This window comes from Odontomachus brunneus, unplaced genomic scaffold (genome assembly GCF_010583005.1).
Source record: "Odontomachus brunneus isolate Ranch 3 - 2012 unplaced genomic scaffold, Obru_v1 Obru_scaffold_300, whole genome shotgun sequence".
NCBI lineage: Eukaryota > Metazoa > Arthropoda > Insecta > Hymenoptera > Formicidae > Odontomachus > Odontomachus brunneus.
This window is the reverse complement of record NW_022639750.1, coordinates 45,703-59,989: the sequence shown is the minus strand read 5'-3', so window position 1 is coordinate 59,989 and position 14,287 is coordinate 45,703. Positions and strand designations below refer to the sequence as shown.

The window sequence follows — 14,287 nt, the reverse complement described above, 5'->3', positions numbered from 1 at the left end:
ATATATATATATATATATATATATATATATATATATATATATACATAGGGTGTCAAATAAGTCCCGGGACGGCAAGGTAACTCGGCGGGGGAACATTTTAGAAAAAAATGTTTCCGGCAAAAGTTGTAAGGCTTAAAAAAACGCATTCAACAATAGTAGTCATTTGACATGGGATGGCGTCGCCAAGGTCAGAACAAGGTCAACTTTGCTTTTTTAAGTAGAAACACATATCTTTTATTACGGCATTTTATTCTACGTAAAAAAGCAAACAACTTTTGCTTGAATGAAATTTTTATACGACCTCTATTTTCTAAGATATTTATGTAAATATCTACAAAATTATTGGTTTTAATAATATTTTACTTGAATCCTTTACCTATTAACTTTACCGAAAAATATCAAGAGATAAAAATATCTTATTTTGTTTTCATAGAGCTCTGTGAATTTTTTCAGAATTTTGTGTTAACTTTTTAGTACTTCAAGAAAATGCAAGAAAATGCAGTACTAAAAAGTTAATATAAAATTCTGAAAAAATTCTCAGAGCTCTATAAGAACAAAATATACAATTTTTATCTCTTGATATTTTTCGGTAAACTTGATAGAATTCAAGTAAAAAATTATTGAAATCAATAATTTTGTAGATATTTACGTAAATATCTTGGAAAATAGAGGTCGTATAAAAAATTTTTTCAAGCAAAAGTTTGCTTTTTTACTTAAAATAAAATGCCGTAATAAAAAATAGGTGTTTCTATTTAAAAAAGCAAAGTTGACCTTGTTCTGGCCTTGGCGACGTCATCTTGTGTTAAATAACTACTATCGTTGAATGCGTTTTTTAAAGCAAGCCTTACAACTTTTGTCTGAAACATTTTTTTCTAAAATGCCCCCCCGCCGAGTTATCTTGCCGTCCCGGGACTTATTTGACACTCTGTATATATATATATATATATATATATATATATATATATATATATATATATATAACATGTATATATACTCGAGAATCATTTATCACTTTATTTAAATAAATTGCTCAGCAGTCTCAGTTTACTTTCAAGAAAAAGTTTTTGTGTTTATATGTATAACTAATTTCTAAAACATTATTTTAAAAATCGGCCTCAACAGATCTCTTGCAAATTTCAAGACGATCATTAAAAAAAAAAAAAGCATCAAAATCGGTAGAAATCCAAGGACTCCAGATATTTTTGAAACAACGCATGCTGAATGGCCCTATTATGTGGCGGAGTAATTAACCCGTACTTTTTCGAAAATGCAGTCGACGATGTACTGACAGTGAATGGCGTATATAATCGCAACATGATAACGGAGTTTTTGTGGCCTCAATTGTATGGGTCCACAGTAACTGCTAGATATTCTTCGAATATTTATAAAATATTCCTAAAATCCAAAATTAATATTCCCAGAATATCCCAAAATATTCCGGAATATTCATAGAATGTACAAAGAATACCAGGTTGATAAGTCTTTAGAATGACATTAGTGTTGTTGCCACCTCCAATGCGCCGTGAATTTCCAGTAGTGCCAACCTTTAAACCTCTCACTACACAATTGTAGACAGCTATGACAATCAGTATATTTGTGACAGCCACCGAAAGCACGTAACCTCTGATATTTTATAAAAACGGACAAAACAAATTCGTGCAGTGATTAAGTATTTCTATTGCTTGCAAGATTTGCAACCGCAAGAAATGATTGAGGATTTCCAAAAAACTTTGGGGGAGTCTGCTCCATCGAATACAACCGTATATAACTGGATTGTTGAGTTTAAACGTGATAGTACCAGCACATCGAATGCACAACGCAGTGATCGTCCAAATGAGGTGATTACACCAGAAATGAGTGAAAAAATCCATGATATCGTGTTGGATGACCCCAAAGTGAAATTGCGTGAACTAGCTGCGGCTATAGGCATCTTATCTGAACATGTGTTCAATATCCTACACGAACATTTGGATATGAGAAAGCTAACTGCAAGATGGGTACCGCGATTGCTAACAATCGATCAAAAACGTGAACGAGTTCGCTCTTCTTAGCATTGTTTGGACATGTTTAGGCGCAAATCAAAGGAATTTTTGCGTCGATATATAACCGTTGATGAAACATGGATCCACCTGAATCCATTGTACACTTGAATCGAAATAATAATCGGCACAATGGGTTTCAAAGGGTGGAAGTGTTCCGAAGCGACCAAAGACTCAACAATCGGCTGGAAAGGTTCTGGCCACTGTGTTTTGGGATGCACATGGAATAATCCTCATCGATTATCTTGAAAAAGGAAGAACAATCACAGGAAAATATTATGCATAATTGTTGGACTGATTGAATGATGAAATCAAGAAAGCCTCATTTAGCCTCATTTAGCGAAGAAAACAATTTTCTTTCATCAAGACAATGCACCAGCTCACAAATCGGTAAAAGCAATGGTAAAATTGAACGAATTGAGGTATGAATTATTCTCACATCCACCGTATTCGCTAGATCTAGTCCCGTGTGACTTCTACCTGTTTCCAAATCTCAAAAGATGGCTCCAGGGAAAAAGATTTGCTTCAAATGAAGAGGTTGAATGGGAAACAGACGCATATTTTGGCGATTTAGAAACTTCTTATTATTTGGAAGGCTTAAAGAAGCTAGAAACTCGTTGGACTCGGTGTATATAGCTAAAAGGAGATTATGTTGAAGAATAAAGTTGAGTTTTGCTAACAAAATGTTTTTTTCATTTTCACTCAAGGACTTATCAATTAACCTGGTAAGCGCAAAAAATACCACTTTTTACAAATATTGGCGAATTGATTGAAATAAAAAACTAATCAGCATTTGCTAACTTTACTTGAAATTTAAGATTACATGATTCCAAATGTTATATCACACTTAAAAATTCTCACTAACGATGAGATTTGAACTTGGATCTGAGGCCAAGATCTGAGGCCTGAGACCTTTGGATAAGCCTATTGCTTTAGACACTACACCACTTCTTCGATCGATATAAACGTTTTATATTTCATCTATATATGTGGCAATTAACGCAGTAATATAATTTCTTTATAATATGATTTAATTTTAATAAAAATTATCTTTTTCGTACTTTTATTGTTAATTTAAACCTTAACTAAGTGAAGTCTACGAAACACCGCATATTCCATTTCGGTCTTAAAATTTTTATAGTACAATTTTTTTATTGTTGTTATTAAATAGACAAAGTCGCAAGAGATTATAAAATTCGAATGATTATTGTGAGATAGTTCGAAAGCGCGATTGCGAGATCATGCTATGTGACGCATCGGCGTTGAGTTGGTGAGTGGACGCGCGTCGGGTGGATTAAAAGTAACCGAAATTGCCGAGGCCAGAGGAGGCAGTAACGAAAGGCACTCAGTTCTTACATAACCAGAACACAAGGGTTTATTTGACAAGCATTACAAGCGAGCATGCATAAAAGAGTCACGGCGTAAGGAAAACAGAAGTGTGAGCAACAAGTCCGCTCAGAGACGCAAACACGAGCGAAGTATTGCACGGGGACGCACGGCCAAAATCCCAAGCGAGTACTTGCGCTCGCTAGAGCACGAAAGCAGATTACAAGCAGTAAGGCACGTTTCTCAAGCGAGCAACGAACAGTGAGCGCAAAAGAGCAAAATGAGAGCAAGTAAATAGTAAGTACGTAAGCGTGCGACTCAAGAGTGACTGCTTAGCCGCGGCACTCGCGGCTAGGTTCCCAACGTTGTTGCCAGGCGATTTGGAGCCGAAAATTGCCTATATAAGGCAATGTTTGTCGAGCCCATCGAGCTCCGAGCACAAGATCGACAAGTAACCGCTGCCTTTTGTGTTTTTGCTGAGGCAACACAAGATGCGAAGACTCTCGCCCGACTCGCTACAACGGTCGATCCGCAACAATTATAAAAGAGCACAATTAAAAAAGAGAAAAAGTTTATCTTATCCATATAAAATTTAATTTAATTTAATTTAATTTAATTAATTAAATTTATATATAAATACAATATAAATCAACGCTTATTATAAAGGTTGCTATATCTAATACAACTATATCATATAATAAATGAAATTAGCTAATAAATCTGTCTAATGCAACTATACTATATAATAAATTAAATTAGTTAATAATAGTAATTTCTCATGAATTCTCAGAATATTTCAAGTAATGATTTGCAAAATATTTATTATAATAAATTTCTGAGGAATACTTTAGAATAAATTAAACTCGGGTAATTCTTCGGATATTCATTTTTTTAATTCTTTAGATGTTCTTTAAAATTCTCTATGAACTTCTATTCATCTCTGTGTTGTTTGGGTTGAATATTCCTTATTGTACATACAAATAGTATTCATAGAATATTCTGAATATTTCTTTATAACTATGTGAATATTCTGTGAATATTTCTTTAATATTCCGATATATATGGAACTTCTGGAATATAAACAGAATATTCGAGGAATATCTAACGTTTACTGGATCTGGAAGATATGTGGTTCCACTAAAACGGCATAACTTGTCACACTGCGCGCGAAACAATTGAGTTGTCGCAAGAGAAATTCCCTGGCCGTGTCATTTCACGCAATAGCAACTAGAATTGGCTATCGAAATCGTGCGATCTGACGCCGTGCAACTTCTTTCTTTGGGGTTTTGTCGCATCTATGCCAATAAATTAACAATTTCGTAAGGAGATTAACAATTTCGCAAGAAAACTGAAGGAGGAGATTCGACGCGCCATTACGGTAATTGAGTCGCAATTATGCGAAAATTATACGAAAATGTAATAAAAAATTTCGTCCAAAACGCAAGAGTGTATGAGCAGAGTCTTGGGGGATATGTGGCAGATATTATGTCACACTTAATTGCAATGTGTGTACTTTATACTAAAATAAAAATATCTGCATTTTTCGAATAAATTATGTCTTTCATTAAAAATTAAATTTTGCGCTCTTATTAGACCACCCTGTATACACGCACGGTACTAAAATATCTTAATTAGTTACGTGCTAATTACACAAGGTTATAATAGGAGAATATTACTTATACTGTGGAAGGATAAACACGTTCATATAATACTACTCTATTTCTCCTTTCTTGTAATTTATCAAACTTGGAAGTATTTGCAGTTATGCTTGGGAAAACCACTTTTTAAAAGCAACTTATTAGCGTTATTGTTACTGATTTAAGGTAGTTGTATCACTAAGGCCCGGTTTTTTTCAATGGTAGCTTAAACTTAGGTTTCAACTTAAACTCGATTTAAACAAAACAAACGCATTGTTAAAATAGAGTTTAAACTTGAACCCAAGTTTAAAGTGCTATTGAAAACCGGCCCTAAGTGTTCTATTTTCAGTGGTGTATCAAACAGGCTACTTATAAATTTATTATTTATCGAACAAAATTACTTTTTTGTATATATATTTTACTATCTAAATAATAAATGTTAATTTGAAACAAAGTTGAGATAAATATATATGCACATACAATATTACAAATTTGAAAATGTTATTATTTTTTATTTTTTCTATTACTTTATTTATACATAAATTGATCTAATAGAGATGCACCGATATATAATAGAAAGAAGTATATAAGTGTTTAAATATCTGTGTGTGTATTGTTTGCAAAATGATATTTGTTCAGTTTGAATATACAAACATAGGACGGCAAATGTTGCCTATATAGCACAAGATTTAAAAGATGTCCCAAAGACATCCAGATTGCTAAATGTCCGTATAAGTCCTCAGAATATCCTAAAAACATCCGAGGAATTCTAAATGTCTACACAAGTCTCCAAGATATCCCTTCAAGATCTTATGCTATGAGAGTGCCATCACAGTTCACTTATTGTATCATACATGATTAATAACCAATTTTCTTAAACTCAAAATTTTACGTGTTTGTTTGCGAAATGGTAGGGGAATTTTTTGTTCAGTTTGATAAGTTCTACCTGCACACATAAAGGGTACAATATTATAAACTGTCAGATATCCTATATATGTGCAGAGAAACAATGAAAGTAATGATTATATCCACATAAATGTGTATATGTTACACTATAAAATATATTATAATATTCGCAATTATAAAAGATATAATTATATTGCTATTACTAATAAGAAAATTAATGTCTTTATCAAGTTGTTAAAAAAGAAGTTTTTTTGAACGCGCGGCTAACAGCGTTAGAATTAATGCCAATAATTTTGATGTATCGCGATATATTCTAATAATTTCCGCGGTATTTAGTCAATTATTTGCAACATACCCTCACTGAGCGCACTTTTCTTATTTTTCTTTTCAAAGGGAATCTTCAAAGACAAGAGCAAGTATCCCACTTTAACAAGAATGTCGTATTGCCAATGTCGATTGCGACTCGTTTTCTCTAGCGTGTTCAAAGAATTTGGATGGTCGCATGTCGCACTGATATTGGACAGATCGGATTTGTTTTCGCTAACCGTAGGCAAGAACTTGGAATATGGTTTACGAAAAGACGGACTCTTGAAGTTTGTAAGAGAGTTGGACGGAAACTCCGAGGACGAGTCATATCACTTTTATCTACGTGACGCGAGTATGTATGCCAGAAGTGAGTACTAGTTAATCACACTTGTTTCAAATTCATTGTATGCCTGAAAATACAATATTAGTATCCTTAAAAAATGTTTCCTTTAAAAGAATTAATTTCAAATTTATTGTAATTATTTTCTAAATGTCTATAAATGGAATGATATTTTACTCGAAAAGTAAAGTAGCTACTAAGTCATTCGAATTCAATTGTTTTTTCATTTGTACTGAACGATTTTTTCACCCTGAATCGTCGAGTGAATTTTTTCTTTCAAAATTGAGGAATGCATCTAATGTACTTCCCACAGGATATACTTATTACAGAAACATTTTTTACTTAAATCGATTGAAACTTTCGCTCATATGGAGTTAGAACACTGAAATATATACTACCTGAAACGCGCGCTATCTCTTAAGTATTGCGAGATGAGAGAGATCATGCTTGTAGGTTTCGAACAGCGCTCTAGTACAGTCTGAAACAAAAGCTAAGTCGGCTGATTTCTAAACATAAACTGAATCTCCGAATTAGGAAAACCATCTTTACTTTGTTTTTCTTAGTAATAAGTGGATAAGTGAATATTAATAAATGAAAAAGAAAATATTTTTTTTTATATCTTAAACTTTCGTTCATAAGCTTAAGTCACTGCTAGTGATTTAGTGGTCACTGCTTTTCATATTATCTCTAACTTTTAACTTGGAATGTATTATATTCTCCCCACTCTCGACTATACTGTGATCTAGACAAGGATAAGAGAGGAAACAGGGAACCTCTCTCTCATCCCGCATGCCTCAAGAGGTAGCGCGTTCCAGGTGGTATATATTTCAGCGAGTTAGAATGTACTCTAAGCTTATAAGTAATATTCACTGTTGCGATTTCGCAACAGTGCAAGTAATATTTACTATCGTTTTGAGTAAACAGCAACTTTTTATTCGTTTTGAGTCAGATTCCACACTAAAAAATTTTGAATATAAATTGAACAAATCCGTTGAACTTTATTGTTCAAATAAAAGGGTTACTGTCACTTAGAGAGATGGCGTCCGCGACTCAGAAACTGGCTAATAAAAATGAAAAATGGGGGTTTATAGGCTTATTTTGAGGTTTTCACCGATTTTCCTCACATTTTAACAATAAACGTACCTCACCATTCTACGCCCAAACCACAATAAATAAAAAAAAAAATCATACAAATTTCACTTCCTAACTATAGATAAAAATCGATTTTTAACCTACTTTTTAGCTAGTTAGCAATCGTCATATTGGATCCACCATTTTCAATTTTGTAATCTTGATCTCAGATTTGTATTTAGTGACCTTCACAACACACCCTCTGTATCTGTTTTTGTGACGGTCATACTGTATTTGGAGAGAAAAATAGGAGCCTGATTGGCTTACCTTTGAGATTTTTACTTATTTCTCTTACATTTTGATAGCAAACAGATATCACCACGTGATTCTATAGTCAAGAAACTATAAGAAACTATGAAAATTCTACATGCTGGCTTGAGAGCAAAAATTAGCCGCTTTTTAATATACTCCTTTTTCTTTCATTGCACTCGATTCAAGAGTCATTCAACGGACAGTTCCTGTGAACATAGTTGCTCACTTTCTGACGTGTTTAAAAAAACAGGAGGACCTAAAGAGATTTAATTATTTATTTTATGATTGCATTAGCGACATGTAAATCGAGCCCTGTAGTTTTTACGCATTGTCAGTATTTTTTGTAATTTTTAATCGTCTTTCCTATATTGAAAAAAAAATAGTTGATCTGACTAGAATTATAGTTATTTTTGGCCTGAACCATGTTTTTTGGTTGCTCTAACATGCTAATAGTAGTGGTAACATGGATATAAGATAACATGGATATTATCACTGATATAGTAGAATTTAATAAAAAATAGTTTCCTAACTATAATTCATAGTAATCATTTTTCTATGCGATTATAGTTATGAATACTAAATATTTCTTTCTCAGTATATTTGCTAAATGTATGCCTTTGAATCGTAGCAACTATAGCCTTAATAAGAAATATTTAATATTAAATTATATATGGAATCCGCAGAATGTAACACATAGTGGAATTATCTGATATACTAATAAATTTCTTCGATGTCGTGATTACAATTGTTACTATAATCAAGATAACGAACAAATGTTTTGGGGGGTTTCACAGGAATAACTTTTCCGTTCTATATACGAAAGGAAAATTAGCTTTCTTTCATATGTAAATTCTCTACAATACGAGAGATATTTTCTAGTAATTTTTATAAAGTTTATTGTACTAAGAAATATAGAAAATTTTTTAAATAGATTCTCTCTCCAAGGTAGACTATTTTATTCAATACACATATCTTGATAAGGAGAAGTTTTTTCAAAAAATGTTTCAGACAAAAGTTTTATGGCTTTGAGGAAGAAAGAAAATGAAGAATTATCAGTTTAATTAGATGGCGTCAATTTAAGTAGATGGCGTCACTTTAGAGATTTTATCATAGCGATTTTTTAAAATAAAAGTCGATTTTTCTCGAAATAAAATTTGCATTTGGCAATGAGACGAATATGGTTTTTTATTTATTTTTTAATTACATCACTTTTTTACCGAATTTTACATACTCTCACAATATTTCAAAGTTTATAATTTAAATAAAAAATTGTTAAATTAAACCTGACTTAATCTCGGTAAACGAAGTAATAAATAAATGTTATTTTTTCATCATATATCAAATGTTACGTCCCGTAGGGCCTCATGTACCTTTACATTGCGTAAAGACCGATTATTTATCCGACTGGGTTACAAAAGTTAAGTACACAAAAGAAACATTTAGATCTCGAGCCTTACGAAAGCATCATGAATCATATTACCTACAAGTACGCATGTCCACATATCGTCTGATCGAACAATTCCCGAATTTCTATTTTTTCCCATCAATCCGAGCCTCATCCTTGTTACTAAGCAAGACATCTCCAACGAATCCGGTAACCGCCATCTCCGAAATTTCCCATTTTCCGAAACTATAAAAATCCGATCTATATGATTTTTGGTGATTATTATCATTACTATCTCGACGAGTATCATCTCAAGAATCAGAATCGTTACGAGTATCAGTACGACTGTTATTACTTCCATTCACATCACATACGTGGGCAATTCCAACCACATCTGCCTTGACCATTTGGAAAACCACAATTATCCGACAGGAAGGAAGCAACAGTTTCAGGAGATCTAGAAGGACCTATTTTTTTGCTCATACAATAACAGTGAGTCATTGTTTTATTATCCGGTTTTCTCAATTTCGAATAAGTCCGGACAGACATATTTTCACCTTGTTCAAATCGCAATAATTCCGATGGACAATTATCGGTCAAAATCCTAAAATCGATATGTCCCTTCCCTCGTTTTAGTGAGACGTCGATTTTGTCAGCAACGCAGTGATCTGCGCGAAGCTCTAGATATGCTGGAGCTGCTGTCTTCCGTCTCCGATTCACTCTCACGCGAAGTATTTTAATGGATAACGAGTAGACTATTAGCAGAATATTTACATTTAGAAGATCTATCCCCTTCCCTCTCCACCTACAGCCATTTCCACCAGATCCGCATCCTCTTCCACTATCTCCATCTTCTCCTCCATCTTTTCCTCTTATTCTCCACCCCCTTCACCCTTCAATAATCCTGAACAGTAACGCTCTCCCTCGCCACATACACACACACACACACACACACACACACACACACACACACATCGTATTAAATTGTAGATATAAATAAATCATATATTTTTTCCTTTTATAAAGAAATTTGATTTCTTTCTTAACCCGTCCTCTCCCATTATCGCTCGAGGTCCAGTCCCGAGTAAAGAGATTCAGTTCTCTGACTCAAAATCGGACCGCTCGCCGTACGTCATCGCGCTAGTAAAGCGACTCTTCTGGTCGCTGACTCGCTCTTCGACCTATAAGTACAGGCGAGGTTTTCTTTACGTTGCGTTCTGCTGCAGGACGTAACACAAAGTACCAATGTATTTATGGGATTATTTAAAAAATATTACTTTGTTTACCGGTAAGGAGATTAAGTCAAGTTTAATACTCGAGTAGATCATCTTATTGACGGTTAACACTTAATACTCGCTAAAATCTACATTGACATTAAAATTATGGGTGATTATTCTCTACAAGAAAGGATTGACATGTTGCTTATTCTTGGCGACTGTCGTGATAATTATTATCACTGCCCTTTATCGAGTTCAGTATCTAAACAGGGGTCATCCGAATACTCTGCTGTTATTGCTGCTGAAATATTTTCTGTGTGTATGCAAGTTTTGTATCAATTTTTTTACAATATTATATTAATTATATGATTAATATAATATAATAACATATATTATACATTGTAAACATTATATATTAAATATATGTAGTTGTCTATGTGTTATTTTTCTGCAATTCATTATATTCCCCTACCTACAGTAACATATTTATCTACAGTATCCATCTACTTGGACAGTGTGGCGGCTATAGTATGATGTTACCATGTTATTTTTCAATGATTAAAGCGAGACCAACTTTTATTATTATATATGGATGTATTTGATATTAAATACTCTACAATTTTTGTTCTTACAAAAACTTCAAAATTTTGTGAAGGTAACGAATGGAGGGAGGGGGGAAATAAAAATTTAACATTAAAAAAAATGAAATACGTCGTTGCAAAGAGTTAAATACTGTAAAACATTTGCAGGAAACATTTTTTCATATACCTCATATCTTAAGAATTATTCCATAAAAATGAAAAAGTTTGTTTACTTCAAGGGATTGTTTTAACCCCTAAACTTTGAGATAAGCCGATATAAAAAAATATGTCTTGTACTTTTTGATGATTTACAACATATCCAAAGCGCATCAAAATCGATGAGGGACAGTTCTGTCAGGTACCTTGTTAGTACGTAAGAGACAGAGTTATGGATATGATGAGAATTAATACTATAATAAAACATAATTTTAATGTCGACGTAGATTTTAGCGAGTATCAAGTGTTAACCACTGATAAGATGACCCACTCGAAACCCACACTAAATTTGATTTAGGCTGTGTTCGCTTTGGGTACTTACGCAGTGTAAGTGTCATTCAATCTTCCTCCTACATGTAACGAACGATAAAGATAGAGTGATATTTATAGTACGTGAGCGCCTAAAGCGAACGCAGCCTTACTCATAAACGAATTAATAACCTCATAAATATTGTTGATACCTTAATATACAATGAAAAAATTACACTTGTTTATTACTTCGTTTACCGGTAAAGAGATTAAGTCAAGTTTAACGCCCAAGTGCAAAACATTTTTTCAATGTTTTCGAACGTCTATAACTCAAAGAAAATACAATAAATTTTTTTTCAGAAAAGGCTTACCTTAGTATTTTTGGGTGTGCTCTTTTCGATTCTGAACCGTAAAATATTCAAAAATGTCATTTAATATTGGTTTTTTAAGATTTAAATTAAAAAAGCACAACATTATTCTTACATGTACATTATTCCTTTTACAATTATCTCAAATATTTCTTGCAAAACACTGTTTTCTCAGAGTAACAAATATATAAAGCGTGCACTAAGTACTTTTACTTTAAAAATATACCTGTAGTTTTTTTTCAAAATAATTATGGCGGTCTCAAAATGACAATACATAGAAATTTCCCTCATTCTTGATTCTCTGTTTATAATCTCTGCTGATACTTTTTTTTCATTGAATTGGGTTTTTTAGATCACTAATTGTAAATTTGAAGTTAGAATGTCAAAATTTAAAATGTTGGATTTAATATGGCGGACCAAAAATGAAAAAAATTGTTAATTTATATAAAAATCGGTATTTAGAGGTTTTTTGGGTCGCCGATTCCAAATTTGAAGTCAAATTTTTTAAATTAAAAATGGTTTATCCAATATGATGATCAAAAAATTAAAAAATTTCCAATTTGTATCAAAATCGATATTTACGATTTTTGTGTTACTTTTTTTGTGTTGCTTTTAAATTTAGATAAATTTTTTGATAAATTTAGTTAGATTTTTAAAATTTAAAATAAATGATCTAGTTTTGGCGGAATGAAAAAATAAATAATAATAAACTTACATAAACTGTGCTATTATTGAACTTTATTAGGCAATATTCGTCTTTTATATATTTGTATTGCCCTTTGCTATCAAATTGCTTTCGATGTCACCCGATTCTCACCGCGAGAAGATAGACAATAACGGAGAATCATGTTTTTGTATTTTTAGATTTTTAATTTTTTAGGAGATTTTTTGTTTTTAATTTTTTATGTATTTTTCTTATTTTATATTTTATCTATTTTTAGTTTTTTAAATAAATACATTTTTTTACAAATTATTATTAACAAATTAGTAATTTGATTGTAACTTAAAAAATATATCATTATTTGAGTTGCAAGAAAATTATTTTAATTTATTTATTTTTATTTCTCAAGAAAATCAATAAAATTCAACAAAAATCAATAAAATGATTCTGTTATGTAGGACAAACCATGATGAAACGTTAAAAGACGTTTCAGCCGAAATGTACGTGTTGCATAAACGAACACTGCGCAATACGACAAGCAAATCAAAAGTGCACGCGCTGCATAAAACATCGCGTTACACTTTTGATTTGTTAAATAATTAGGCCGGTAACCTAATTTCAAGAATAATATATAAAGAGTACCACCTACTTCGCAGAACTGTCCAGTCTAAGAGCGCGCGCGTTACGTATCTGAGGTATGAGATAACTGACTCACGAGTAACGTGAGTGTCCGACATAACGATAATGCGATACATTAATCTAAACAGTATAGTACAAGTTAAAAGTGTACATGTAAAATACAGTAAGGAAGTTATCAGGAGTTATAAGAAGAAAAATCCAAATAAATCAAACCGAAACTTTATTAAAATTCTACGACTACTTATTCTCCGCGACCACCCTGCACTGTTAGCACGTTAGCACCGGAGCCCAACTACCCGTTATGCTCGTCGCCACCAAAGGCACAACAAAAAATTGGTGGCAGCGGTGGGATCCGCGGTGCCCAAACCTGCAACAGAAAGGAAGAAGGGAAAGGTCAAGTGAGTGAGAACAAAAGGAGAGAGCTATAAGCCCTCTGTGATTCTACTTGGGAAATCCAAATATTGGGAATTACAAAAAACTCTGATAGACGAATATGAGAAAACACCTCGACGCCGCATCAGAAGCATATCGAGGAGACTTGAGAAACCGGAAAAGACGACACCACAGCAGAACCGAGGACGATCGTCGGAGATACAATCATCAAACGCCTGCTGTCAGCAACACTGGAGCCTACAGTACGTCAGCATACCGAGCTAACCTGCCCCAAGCATCTTACGGCGGAGCTACGTACAGGGAGCAGAGACAGCCCAGCTGATTCAACCTTGACACTAAACGACGACCGGCAACGGATCGCGTAAACCAAAACATTGCAAACGCAGCGAAATACAATAAGCGTCTCACGACGATAATGTAAGTTAAGAAATCACTGTTATACAGGGTGTTCGAAAACCACCGGAATTGCTTTTAATGGTAGATTCCTTACAATATTTTAAGAAGAAAATTTTAACACAAAAATGACGAGGCTATAATAGCTTTTAAACGGGAAGCGATTACATTTAACGAATGGCAGGGCTGAGATTTTACGCGCTCAGGTACGGAAAAATGACAAATGCAAAAAGTGCTCCTATTAATGGG

The 14,287-nt window shown here is 33.1% G+C and overlaps 1 protein-coding gene across 1 annotated transcript in view; it reads left to right on the top strand.

The window, feature by feature from the left end:
* LOC116853282 overlaps positions 1-13,909 on the top strand; it is a 166,903-nt gene extending 152,994 nt beyond the window's left edge. The window contains exons 5-6 of the mRNA XM_032834279.1: positions 6,302-6,581; positions 13,740-13,909. Of these exons, the coding sequence (XP_032690170.1) occupies positions 6,302-6,581; positions 13,740-13,909 (450 nt within the window). The remainder of the gene's footprint in view (positions 1-6,301; positions 6,582-13,739) is intronic.
* The last annotated feature ends 378 nt before the right edge of the window (positions 13,910-14,287 follow it).